This window comes from Mastigoproctus giganteus, unplaced genomic scaffold (assembly GCF_048544385.1).
Source record: "Mastigoproctus giganteus isolate SK-2022 unplaced genomic scaffold, ASM4854438v1 scaffold_15, whole genome shotgun sequence".
NCBI classification, from domain to species: domain Eukaryota; kingdom Metazoa; phylum Arthropoda; class Arachnida; order Uropygi; family Thelyphonidae; genus Mastigoproctus; species Mastigoproctus giganteus.
In genome coordinates, this window is record NW_028328292.1 from 1,551,250 (window position 1) to 1,564,591 (window position 13,342).

Sequence of the window (13,342 nt, forward strand, 5' to 3'; positions counted from 1 at the left end):
GTATGATTATGTGCCAAATGTGGGTACAGAATTGCCTAAGATTTTGACTATTAAAGTCTGTAAAACTTCGATTTCAATTTCTGAATCTTTTGCATTCAAATAATGAAAAATTTTCCCTTATGTACCAACCATCACATATTTCAGCCATGTGAACTACTATTACCAACCTCTGTCACATGACATTCTTATTCCTTATCCATAGTTGGCTATTACATGTTATTCTAAACCACATATTGTACGCATTCAGCTTTTCTCATATAAGGAATACCAACATCTCTTTCACCTTTCATCAAATGAAGTAAAGCCATTTTCATTTTCAATGAGCATGTCCAAGCAAAAGCCCTTTGATATGGTTGGTCTTTCATTTTCAGTATGTACTCAGTATGAATTTTATATGCATACAGCTTCAGATGAGTGTGGAAAAAATTCCATGCAGTTGATCAGGCCAAATGAAGTTCCCAGTTGGTGTGACAAGTTGACTTCTTTTGGCTGGGCTGAAAGACTTCGTTACAAACCTGTCAGCTGTCTCAACCTCAACTTGCCTACTCCTTTCTGGTGCAGAACAGTACCTGTTTCTTGAAACTATTTCAACCACTGCTGAATAGACTGTTTTCTCTTCAAATTTCAGCTGGTAACATCTTTGCAATTTAATGACAGATTTAAATTCAGTACACATCACCCACATTGTTTTTTGTTGTAGTGGTTCCATTTTGAGATCGACCTTTTTGTTCCCGCCATCAGGTTACATTACGTGATTAAGTTCCATGAAATGTTTGAGTTGTTCGTTCGAATAAAATGATTTTTATTCAACTGTTTTCATTATTTGGTGTACTTTTATTTTTATGGTTGTTTGTAATGCAATGAAAGCCCTACCCTGTATATTAGATTTTCCTCCTGATTTTATAGAAATTAGAAGTAATTTAAAATACTATAATTTTCTCAAACTTTCTTTAGGTTAAACACGAAGTTCCATCAATTCATCCATGTGTCAAAAAGTACCTTAGAAAGGCACCACTTGGGCTCACAGAATGCAATAAACAACATAAAGCTGCTCTATTAACAGAGAAATCTTTGCATAGCACTCAAAACATGCCATGCAGTAAGCGTGCTGAATCATCCTCCAGATTTGTAAGTATGATAGTTTGCATAAAACTTTCTTGATATTTATTTGAATAACACCATGTGCATTTGCGCTATATACGAGTTATCACCGACATCTTCGTTATAAAGAAAATACATCATTTACTTTTTAAACACTTGTTAAAATGTTGGAATTTAAGAATTAGAATTGAACTATAGTGGAGTTCCCCCCCCCCACACACTTAATGGCTTTGCGTGAACTAAAAACAGTATACAGCATTGTTGAGGGAACTGCACTATTCTTAACATTATAACCGAGGTTGACATTTTTTAAAATTACATTGATATTAGTAGTAATAATAAGATAAAATTAACTGATATAAAATGTATATATTACGTGTAATTAGGACTTCTTTATCTTCATCTCCATCTTGCTTGCCAATTTGATATTTTACTTTGTAAACAGTGATGTCATCTATTAAAATTTGTGATGTGATTACATTGTCATCAACTCTAGCATAAGTGTCTAAATTGTTTTAATTTAAAATCTGTGCAATTTGTTTTGCAAATCCATTCTGATTAAGACAAGTCTTCCTTGTTAGTATCGGTTTCAGCAAATCGGCCATAGGATTTTTTGTGATAAAACTTGCATGATGAAAGGCATTGCAAATGTCTTTGCAGATACTCTATTTCATGCCTTTTCTACATTTTTAGAAAGGAAATTTTAAGCAAAGTCAGTTTTTGGAAATAAGATTTAACAATTCATATAACACATTGGTCTGTTAGTTGCAAAACACTTGTGTTTGCTGGACGAAACACATTTCATTTTTTTTCTTGTTTTCGTTCACTTTGTGTGCGTAAGGCGCCTCCGTAGCCAGGTGGGAAGGAGCAGCAGTGCATAGCACACGCTTCTTGATTAGACTGGGGTTCGAGCCCGTCACCACCAAATACGGAGGATGCGGAAAGGTCAGGGAATGACCACCGCATATTCCGGAGCAATATGGCCTTAGTTGCTAATGCTCCTAAAAAATAAATAAATAAAAAAAAAAAAAAAAACCAAATAACTTTGTGTGCTGTGCAATTATTCAAAAGAAGCAGAATTTTTTGATCATATCTCCATGGTGCATGATCACAATGAATAAGCTCAGATTTAAACAAGGCTCACATCATCCATCAACCAAGCCTTTTTATTTGTGTTATGTTGAATGGGTAACATTTTTCAAACATCTCAGATTTTTAGATTTTCCTAAAACAGACATTTTTTTCCCTTTCTGTGCCATGCAGATTTATGAAAACAAGGACTGTGATATTATCTCTCGATAGTTTATACTACCTATGCACTTTTCACCCTTTAATGTTCTTTCAGAAAAATTAAAAAAGAATCTTGTTTCATTTGCATTAAAAATATTTTGTATATCCTTTATACACTTTGAACCATACTGAATTTAACTACTCCAGGATAGTTGTATTGTTCACATCTTTTGCTTCACCTGTAACTTTTTCAGAACACATGTGATTCAGCTTAAATAGATTTGTCCAACCAGTGGAACACACAAAATTCTCAATTCCAAATAATTTGGCAAAATGTTTGGCTTTAATTATTAAAAGTGAACTACTATGGTATATTTTCACTCTTTTGCTGTTTAAGCCACTTTAAAAGAGCCTCCTTGTAAACATCAGAATGTTCAGACTTAAATGTGCATTTCATTTTGGTACAATTCTTTTTTTTTTTTTTAATTAAATTCAAATTGTTTCAAGTTCCAAATTGTGTGAACAGTTAAGCTTGATAAGTTAAATTCACAAGGAACAATATATTTATTTCCATTTTCTATTCTCTAATGACTTTCATTTTATCCTCAGCACTTAAAACTTTTCACTTGCTGTCCATTGTAAAAGTACTGTACTGTACACAGTAAAAACCAAACACCATACAGTACTATTCTTAATCTTTCCAACAGAATGATGCAAACTGATCGGAATTCAAAATGAAATCAATATTCTCAAGCAGGGGGTAACTACATATGTGCAGGTGATGCTAAATGCTCGGAAATTTATCTTACAAGTATTTGCTCTTGAGATTGTCAATTTCTTATAGTAAACATGCCTCCATTGTTGTCCTATGTCATTTTTCTGTGTTAAATATAATTTACAGTGTGCAATTTGTTACATATTAATAAATAAGTTAGAAAATGTAAATATATTTTTAAAAGTATTGTTGAAGGCAGTTTAACTATTTCTGTAATCAAAAGCTCTCAGCAGCAATACTCTAGAGTTTTAACACTAGCATGCATATGCTATGTGAAAATAAAATTGAACACGGTAAGACTCTATATGATTGTGAGAGCGGCTTAGAAAGAGTGGAGTGGGATGTGAGAAATAAATGGATGAAGGAACTAAAAAGTGTTGATAGTGATAATGTTTGTATTTTATATTGGTAAGATCATTTCAGCAAAAATCATTTCTGTTGTTTACAGAGAAACTAGTTTGCATTACAGTACTGAGCAGATGACAAGAAAAGACCCCATTACAAAATCAGCCTTCCAAGTACAGTCAGTCTTCGTATAGCACGATAGTTGTGTTCCTATAAACCCTCATGCAATGCAAAATCGTGCAATATAAACAACAGGCCCTATGGGAAAAATAGGATAAGGTGCCGACCACCCAAGATTGAACACACATTTGTAACCAAAACATTAACAAACACAATAAATGATTGTAATAAAATACATATTTTATTACGACTATTACGTAATAAAATATTGCTAATGCTTTTGCTTGTATCGCAAGCAAACTTGTTTTTTGTTTGATTTTCTATCCAAACATATGACAGCCTTTCCATCTCTTCCAATTCTTTGTGTCTTAATCTAATGGATTTTAATTACACTTTGAGTTGTTCCTGCTATGAAAGTTGTTTTTATTTTCTCTGCATTCTTTGTAATTCTCAGCGTTGCCTCATTTAGGTCTGTAGCACGTGCAATATCACATGGTCTTTCATTTCGCTCAAAGCGTTTCACAATTTCATAGCCGACCGGGCTAGCTGGGTGGGTAAAGTACCTGCCCGGCAACCCAAAGGTCGCGGGTTCGATTCCCGCCTCGGGCTTGGATCAAAGTACTGCAAAAACCTTGGGAGGTGCAATATGGCCACAGAAGCCGATGCGCCAACAACTACCAAATCAAAAAAAAAAAAAAAAAAAAAAAACAGAAGCCGATGCGCCAACAACTACAAAAAAAAAAAAAAAAAACCAAACAAACCCAATTTCATATTTTTTCTCTATCGACAGAGGCAGACTGGCCATAAGCCTTACCGGGGAAACCCTGGAGGCCGGTGTGATTTTGCCCATAAACCATAGTATGAGGCCACTATAAATTTTCCCAGGTAAGAATTTTTGACCGAGTCCGCCTCTGTTTATCAATATTGCTTTTCTTTTTCTCTCTGAATCTGCAGCGTCTTCACCAGGATGCTTCCTTTTCACACCTTTTAAAGTATTTTACTCATTTTTAGGGAATAAAGCACAATTACAAAACGAGGAGGCACGCCTGATACACATAAACAAAGCTGCTCACGTGTAGCAACTGAATAAATAACACCGTAAAGGCAGAGATACACTATTAACACCTCACATTTTACTAAAGCACATTTCTAGGGGTTACTACCATAAAACAATAAAAACAATTTCCAGTTGTGTTTCTGCTAGTGGAATCTGTTATAAACTGGTAGTAAACTCGATCTAATGGCATTTGCGATTATACCAATAGCTAGAATATTGGTTTTTACTTTATCATGGTGAAATGTGTTTCCCCTTCACTGATATAAAAAACAAATACATTTTCAGAATCTTCTCTTCATTCCTATCGTGTTGTGTTCGGTTGGGGTGATTCTGCATTCGACTGCCATTTCTTGTAAACACAAAGGAGAATCGTGCATAAGCAAATTCGGTTCGTGTTATATAAGATATCGCTCCCCTATTTATAAATCGTGTATGATCGAATTCGTGTAGTGTAAACACGTGTTATACGAGGACTGACTGTACACTTATAGCACAGATAAGAGCAATGTCATATCACCATCTATACTTGTAGGTTTTGGTTTGTGATCTTCTACATAAAGGAGTGCAGATACTTATTGCTTCCTTGGCAGTTTACTGTTCAGTGAAATAAAATGCTGCAATGTGAACTTTAAAATAAAGAGCAGAATAATTGAATTCAAAGTGGACAATGATTCTTAATGCAGATATTAACTTAATGCACTGTAAACATATTGCTGGTTAGTTAGCTGGAAAGTTGGACATTTTAGCTGAGGTAGTCAATTTCGAAATGACATTGCAACCAAGGTAAAATGGCATTTTTTTTACCTTGGTTACAATGCATACAATATACTTATTTGTATGGAGATTTTTTATTAACTTACATAATTGTGATGTTATAGCCAAGTTGTCATTATTTCCAGTGTTGTTTTAATTGAGTTTGACTATGCATATTAAAGCATACCGAAGATTTATATATTGGTTACTATACATCAGGGGTGGCCAACAAGTTGATCACAATCTACCAGTCGATTGCGGCTTTAATTTTGGTCGATCATAATGAATTTAAAAAATATATTAGTCAAAATCTAAATGTTATTATTATTATGTGCCCCACTGCATATGCCTATTACAAATCTGTTGAACCACGTGACTATTCTTGTTGCCACGCAGCCACTTGGCTTGTCTAGTGAAAAATCACACAGTTACGTTTTGGAGAGCATAGTGTATGTGTGAAATTCTTATTTAGCTTACTTAATATTAATAACTGGACAGTACTTATACATTAATTTAATACCCTTTGATTTAAAATTAACACTATGAAAAAGAGTAAAACGTATCATTTTCATCAAGAGTGGGAACTAGAATACTTTTTTGTAATGATAAAAGAAAAAAATGTTGTTGTTTGATTTGCAATGCTTCCGTGGCTATACCCAAAAAAGTAAATTTAGAACGGCACTCCATGGTAAATACCAATCAGATTTTCCACCTGATAGTGACCTTAGAAAAATAAATTAAAAGAACTTAAATCCAGATTATTTGCACAACAGAATTTCTTCATACCACCTAATTTACAATCTAAAGCTGTAGCATCATTTAAAGTGAGTGACCTTGCAAAAAAATGCAAACCATTTTCTGATGGTCAATTCATCAAAGATGCGTTTTTAGAAATAACAGATTCTCTTTTTGAAAATTTTAAGAACAAAAATGAAATTAAAAGTGCTCTTCAAGATCTGCAATTATCTTGAAATACTGTGATGCGATGCATCGAAAAAATGAGTAAAAATGTGAGCGAACAATGCGTGCTCATATTGCCAATTGTGCGTCCTTTTCTTTACAGCTGGATGAATCTGCAGATGTCAGTGATACAGCTCAATTGCTCATTTTTGTTTGTATGATTTTCGATGATTCTGCCACTAGAGAACTGCTAGGTATAGTTTCTTTAAAAGAAAGAACTAGAGGTCTTGATATATTTAACGCATTCAAAAATTTTATTGAAAAAATTAAATTACCACTATTTAAGCTCGTATCAATAACAACAGATGGTGCTAAAGCAATGATGGGACATCTTAATGGGTTCATCTCATTGTGTCAAAAGGATAATGAATTCCCAGATTTTTTGAGTTACCATTGTATCATCCACCAACAAGTGTTAGCCAGCAAAAGATTAAATACTAAAAGTGTTATGGACATAGCTTTCAAAATCGTGAATTCCATCAGAGGATAATCTCTTCAAAGGAGACTTTTCAAAATGCAAACTCGATAAAAATGAATCAGATGTGATATTACACACAGATGTGAGGTGGCTGAGCCGGAGTAAGTCTCTACAGAGATTTCAAAATTTGTTGAATGAAATTAAAAAAATTGTCTATCAAACTTTTTTGGGGAGATGTTTATCAGCAGCTACAAAATACGGAGTGGTTGTGCGATCTGGCTTTTTTGGAAGATTTCGATCTGAATTTGGAATTACAAGGAAAAAATAAAAATGTGGGTGACGTAATTAGTAGTATTTCTGCATATAAAAATCAATTTTTGGCAATGGCTAAGGATTTAAAAGAAAAAATTTTATCATTTTGCAAATATGCAAGATCTTTTGCAAAAATATCCTGTTTTTGAATTTAATTGTGAGAAATATGTTTCTGAAATTGAGAAGATTGTGGATGAGTTTGAAACCAGATTCAGTGATTTTAAAACAATTGAAGACATTGTTCAATATATTTCTTATCCATTTAATGTTGACTTAGATACGAAACAAATTGCAAAAAAACTCTGCTAAGATTTTTCACATGGAGAAAATATTACTTGAAAATGAAATTATTACATTGCGAAACGATATCTTCCTAAAAGCCAAATCATCAGAAAAAGACTTTTGGAAATATGTTTGCCGAGAAAAGTACCCAAATGAAAAAAATGCAGTGAAATTTTAAATTTCTGTTTTGGTTCCACATATTTGAGGTGTATAAGGCCTTGAATGGGTTGAGCACACTGAATTCTGATGGGATCCTTCCACTTGTTCAGATTACGAACCTAAGGGGGCATAAATTCAAATTAAGAAAAGGCAGATGTAGATTAGATGTGCGGAAATTTGCCTTTAGCCAGCAGGTGGTTAATTGCTGGAACAAACTTCCATCTGTTGTTGTGGAAGTTGATAGGTTGAATAAATTTAAGGAGGAACTGGACAGGCATTTGGAGGGAATGATGTGATTTTTTTTTTTTTTTTTTTTTGGCTGATGCTGCATAAGCTCATACACTTGCTTTCTTGCATCAAATGCCACTGCTACTACTACTACTACTATATCTATGTGAATCGGCCTTCTCGTATTTGAAACAAACAAAGATGAAGAATAGCTCTACTCTTATGGACTTGCATACAAAAGATTCTTTATGGTTGGCCTTAAACATAGTATATCCCCGACTTTTAAAGCTTGGCAGATGACATTAAGACACAAACTTCTTCACATAAATTAAAAATTTAAATACGTATGAATTTAAAATAAGAATTTTGAGTTGTATTATAATTTTAAAATTTATAAACAACATTTTTCAATATGTGTTGATTAACTTTTTTAACCATGTGCAGTGAAATTCTTGAGATGGTAGATCGTGGCACATTTTGAAGAAAAAAAGTAGATCGCATCACAAATTAAGTTGGCTACCCTTGCTATACCTGAATGTTGAAGTTTGATAATTTGAAAACTTGTACCAGCTAAAATGATGCAAGTGCAAAGAAAATGTGACTAAAAATATGAAAAAACCAAGGTGATTCCAGTTGAAGAAGGGTAATTGGTAAGATGTTGGAGCTAGAAACCAAAGTTGCATGCATAAGACTAGAAAAAATAATAATAATAATAATAATGAATATAAAAAATACAATGAAAAGGAAATAGAAGCCACTATTAGCTTTTAATGTGTTAATGAACGATTATTGTTAAACTTTTTCCAAAAATATTATTAAAGGGGACTTCTCAAAAATAAGTGGGATGTGATAAGAGACACTTCTGAAGGCAGTATTGTTCAGTATTCTTACATTTTTTTTACTCTAGGCAGGAGGAAAGTTAACATGAAAAATATGTCAAAATGTTAGTAATCTCAGTTATTTGAAATGGTAATGGGGCATCTGATGTTTAAACAATCTTTTGAGGTAATACGCTTATTGTTTCAGAGGTAAACAAGTTTTTAACAAGTCATAATGACTTCTTATTATGATTTGTTAAAAACTTTTCATTATACTTGTAAACTTGTAATTACCATACTTGTTATAAATGAGAAATTTTTCTCTTAAAATTCATAGTCTAATCACTGTTAGTTACTTTTCTTGCAGTAGCTGTGATCTCATTATACCTGTGCTCATTATAAACAAGTTCCATTATATGTTTTTGTGAATTTTCTTTACTTGAAAGTTTTTAATATGCTTTTTCCCTTCTCCTCCTCTTTAATATAACTCTGGTAGAATTTTGTAAATCTGGCAACCTTGAGCCTTTACTATATTTTTTAAACCTAAAGAGAATTGCTGGTAATAAGGGCATAAGTTGCTGAAGGATTATGCAACGTTTTGATAGAGCCGCAAAGAAAAGAAAGTTTCCAGTATGATAGTTGCAGCACACTGTGCACATCTTGGGAAACTTTCCCTTGTAAATGATTACAAAATATTAAAAATATCAATAAAGAAAGATGAACTCTGTTTTGTAATAATGATTCAAGATCCTAGATCCCAGTGGCCTGCTACAGAGTTCCAGGCTGGTTTACTAACAGCAGCTGCAAAGCTGTGCTGTTGGTATATACAGGATAAGTCAAAAGTAGCTTCACACATTTGGTGCATTATAACTTTTTATTATGTTTATATAGAAGAAGCATTGTATTCGGAGAAAATTAGTTTAAACGCAAAGTTGCAGGAGAAGTTAAGTCACAACATTTCATATTACTTCCAGCAGTAGTATGACACATCCCAACAGTAATCAATCTCAGCTTTGCTGTAACATGGCTGGTATAACTTTGTCAATTGCTGCATTGATCCCTTTCTTCAAATCATTTATGTCAGGTTGGCACATCTGGTTGTTAATGTAACTAAACAAAAAAAAAAGTCAAATGGTGTGAAGTCCAGTGAACAAGCTTTCCATACAATTGGACCTGCATACCCTGTTGTTGACCTGGAAAGTGGAGCTCCAAAAAAGTCTCAAACATCATTATGAAAGTGAGGAGTGCACCACCTTGTTGGTAGATCACATTATTGCCTAAATCATTCCAAATTTGTAGGATTGGAGAGTCCATCAACATATCTTGTTACTTGGGCAAACTAGCAACTGCTCTTTCTGTGAAGAGCAGGCCACTACACCTTTCTATAACTTGCAATGCATAACATGATAACTTTGGGGTTGCTTTGGATGTGTTCCAAAGCCATTTGCCTTTTACCCTCCCCCACACACACACTGTTTGTATTCACCCTGCTTGTGGTGTAGAACAAGTGCTCTTTACTAAAAACAAAATTTAAGGAAATGACATAAGCATTCATCTTCTGCCACCTTAATAAACATGTCCACACAGAAAGTATCCATACAAGTTGCTGATAATACATGCCATTATGGCTTGTACCATCTGCAATTTGTATGGTTTTACATGCAATGGTTTATGCAATGTTATTCATACTGTTTGATGCAGTACATCAAGTTCTATACTGGCCCAGTACATTGGTTTTTGTGAACTGTGGATGAAACTTCTTACTTCCTTAGTGGTTGTATCACTTACAGTGATACAGCCACTATTGCTGTGCGACAACTACTGCTGTGAAACCAGCAGTAAGCCTGCTGGTTTCACAGTAACCTTGTGGGAAATTTCTGTTTAACTGGCTTCCATTCAAAAAATGAATTCCTCTTTCTGCACTGCTGTATGTTACAATTTCTGTTCACACTGCAGTAATGCTGCAGGAGGGGCGATATACTTATCAATCAGTAAGAAATCAGCACATAAATTCCAAATTTAACTCTTATCTATTTATACCACCGACATCATATGTTGATTTGTAGTAAACACATTTACAAACACTTATAGTTCTGAAGCTACTTTTCAATTACACTGTATTTGCTATGTATAGTGGCTCTAAGACTCCAGTACAGTGGCTTTGACCTTTTTTAATAACGGCACCCCTAAGTAATTTATTTTATTTTGAGGCACCCCTATTCAATTTTCTGCTTGTTAGATCTGATTCTCTGTATGTGTGTGTGTGTACAGGGTGTCTCAAAAATATTGGCACAAACGTTTAGGGGAGGTAGGTAACATCTAAAGGAATGTGAATCGCATTGGAACCCATAACCGGAACCGTCACGGGAAAGTGGTAGCAGAGGCACAAGAAGCAGAAATGACACAAGACAGTAATTAGTGACAAACATTTATTTGACATAATATTAACAATGGAGTACGAGATGGATGCATTTCATGATGTTACAACAGATGCTCGAAGGTTCCACCATGAGACGCGATACATGCGTGACACCGACGCAGCATGGATTGGCGGACACGGTCGAACACACCTGGAGTTTCTTTGATAGTAGCAGCAGCACAGACGAGTCTTGCCACGAGATCCATTTCCGTCTCCACAGGCGATTCATACACGATAGATTTGAGGGCCCCCCCACAGAAAGAAATCAAGACTTGATAAATCAGGTGAGCGTGGGGGCCAGGCAACGGGTCCACCCTGGCTAATCCAGTGACGCCCAAAATGCCTGTTCAGATGATCCCGAACACCCCTTCCATAATGGGCAGGCGCCCTGTCATGTTGAAACCAAATGTTGCGTCTCACATTTGCTGGAACATCGTCAAGTAACCCTGGTAGAACTTGTTCAAGAAAGATCCGATATTTAGCGGAGTTCATGCGGGATGGTAACAGGTATGGGCCGACTAAGCAGTCACCGACCATACCTGCCCACACATTTATTGCGAAGTGATGTTGTGCTGCATGGGGGCGCACACCGTGTGGGTTGTCGTGAGCCTACACATAAGCATTGTGCTGATTGAATAAGCCTTCCCGAGTGAAATAAGCCTCATCCGTGAACAAAACATAGGCTGGAAAATTCAAGTCTTGAACACTTTCTTGGAGAAACCACTGCGCAAAAGCCACATGTGCAGGATGATCTTGGAGGAGCAGTAATTGAACCATTTGGAGATGAAAGGGGTGTAAGGAATTGTCATGCCAGACACGCTGTACACTGAACGAGACACTCCTAAGACAGAGGCAACAGCACGTGTGCTGGTAGTAGGATTATTCTGGATGGCATTCAACACACTTTCTTCCATGGCGGGAGTTCGTGTCGAACGTGGTCTGCCCGCACTACTCCTGTTACCTCTAAATGACCCATAATCGCACAAATTTTGAAGCACACGCACATAAAAAAGGTGGTCCGGTACATGTCTGTCTTTGAAGCGTTCTCCATAAATCCGTTGAGCAGCTCGTCCATTGCCCTCTGCTAATCCATACACTAGGTGCATGTCTGCAAGCTCACAGTTCGTATATTTATGCATGCTCTTCGTGCGCCGACTACTGCGCCGTCTACCGACTTATGGTGACGTTTCTGGTTTGGGTTTCTATGCAATTCGTATGTTCCTATGTTACCTACCTCCCCTAAACATTTGTACCAATATTTTTGAGACACCCTGCATATATATATATATATATATATGTATATATATAATATTAAAAAAATATGTTATATGATAGTTATTCCAAAAATATAACTGTAAACAAAATTACAATTCATAATACAAATTACATATATACCAGTGAGCCAAAACATTATGACCACCTACCTAATATGATGTTGGTCTTCCACGTGCACCCAAAACAGCTCATACCCGGCGAGGCATGGACATTACAAGATTTCTAAATGTTTTTTGTGGTATCTGGTACCAACACGTAACCAGCAGATCCTTTAACTCCTGTAAGGTCTGTGGTTGAGATGCCTTAGATTGGAGTTGCTTTTCCAACACAAACCACAGATGCTCGATGAGATTAAAGTCTGTGGAATTTGGAGGCCAGGGCAATACCTGGAAGTCTTCCTCATGTTCCATAAACCAGTCTCGAACAATCCGGGCGGTGTGGCATGGCGCATTATCCTGCTGAAAGTTGCCACTGCCAGAGGGGAAGACAGTTGCCACAAAAGGATGTACCTGCTCAGCAGTGATGTTTAGGTAGGTGGTAGACATCAGAATGCCCAGCACATGGATGGCTGGACCCAGGGTATCCCAGCAGAACATCACCCAAAGCACGGCACCGCCATCACTGGCTTGTTTTCGTCCCACGGTTCATCCCGGCACCATCACTTCCCCAGGTAAACGATGCACATGTACCCAGCCGTCCACATGGTGCAACATTAAACGTGATTCATTGGACCAGACAACCTTCTTCCGGCGCCTCCGTAGCCAGGTGGGAAGGAGCAGCAGTGCGTAGCACACACACTTCTTGATTAGACCGGGGTTCGAGCCCGTCACCACCAAATACGGAGGATGAGGAAAGGTCAGAGAATGACCCGCATTTCCTGGAGCAATATGGCCTTAGTTGCTAATGCTCCTAAAAACCAAATAACTAACTAACTAACAACCTTCTTCCAATCACTCAAGGTCCAGTTTCGATGCTGGCGTGCTCATTGTAGGTGCTGTCACTGGTGAACCGTGGTTAGCATGGGCATTCGGAGCGACCTGTGGCTACACAGCCCCATTTTCAGCAGGGTTCGATGTACTGCGTGTTGTGA

General features: G+C 36.2%; 1 protein-coding gene across 1 annotated transcript in view; it reads left to right on the forward strand.

The window, feature by feature from the left end:
* D12 (YEATS domain containing 2 homolog D12) overlaps positions 1-13,342 on the forward strand; it is a 52,881-nt gene that overhangs the window by 21,221 nt on the left and 18,318 nt on the right. Inside the window, exon 4 of the mRNA XM_090389377.1 lies at positions 955-1,128. Coding sequence (XP_090245503.1) covers positions 955-1,128 — 174 coding nt within the window. The remainder of the gene's footprint in view (positions 1-954; positions 1,129-13,342) is intronic.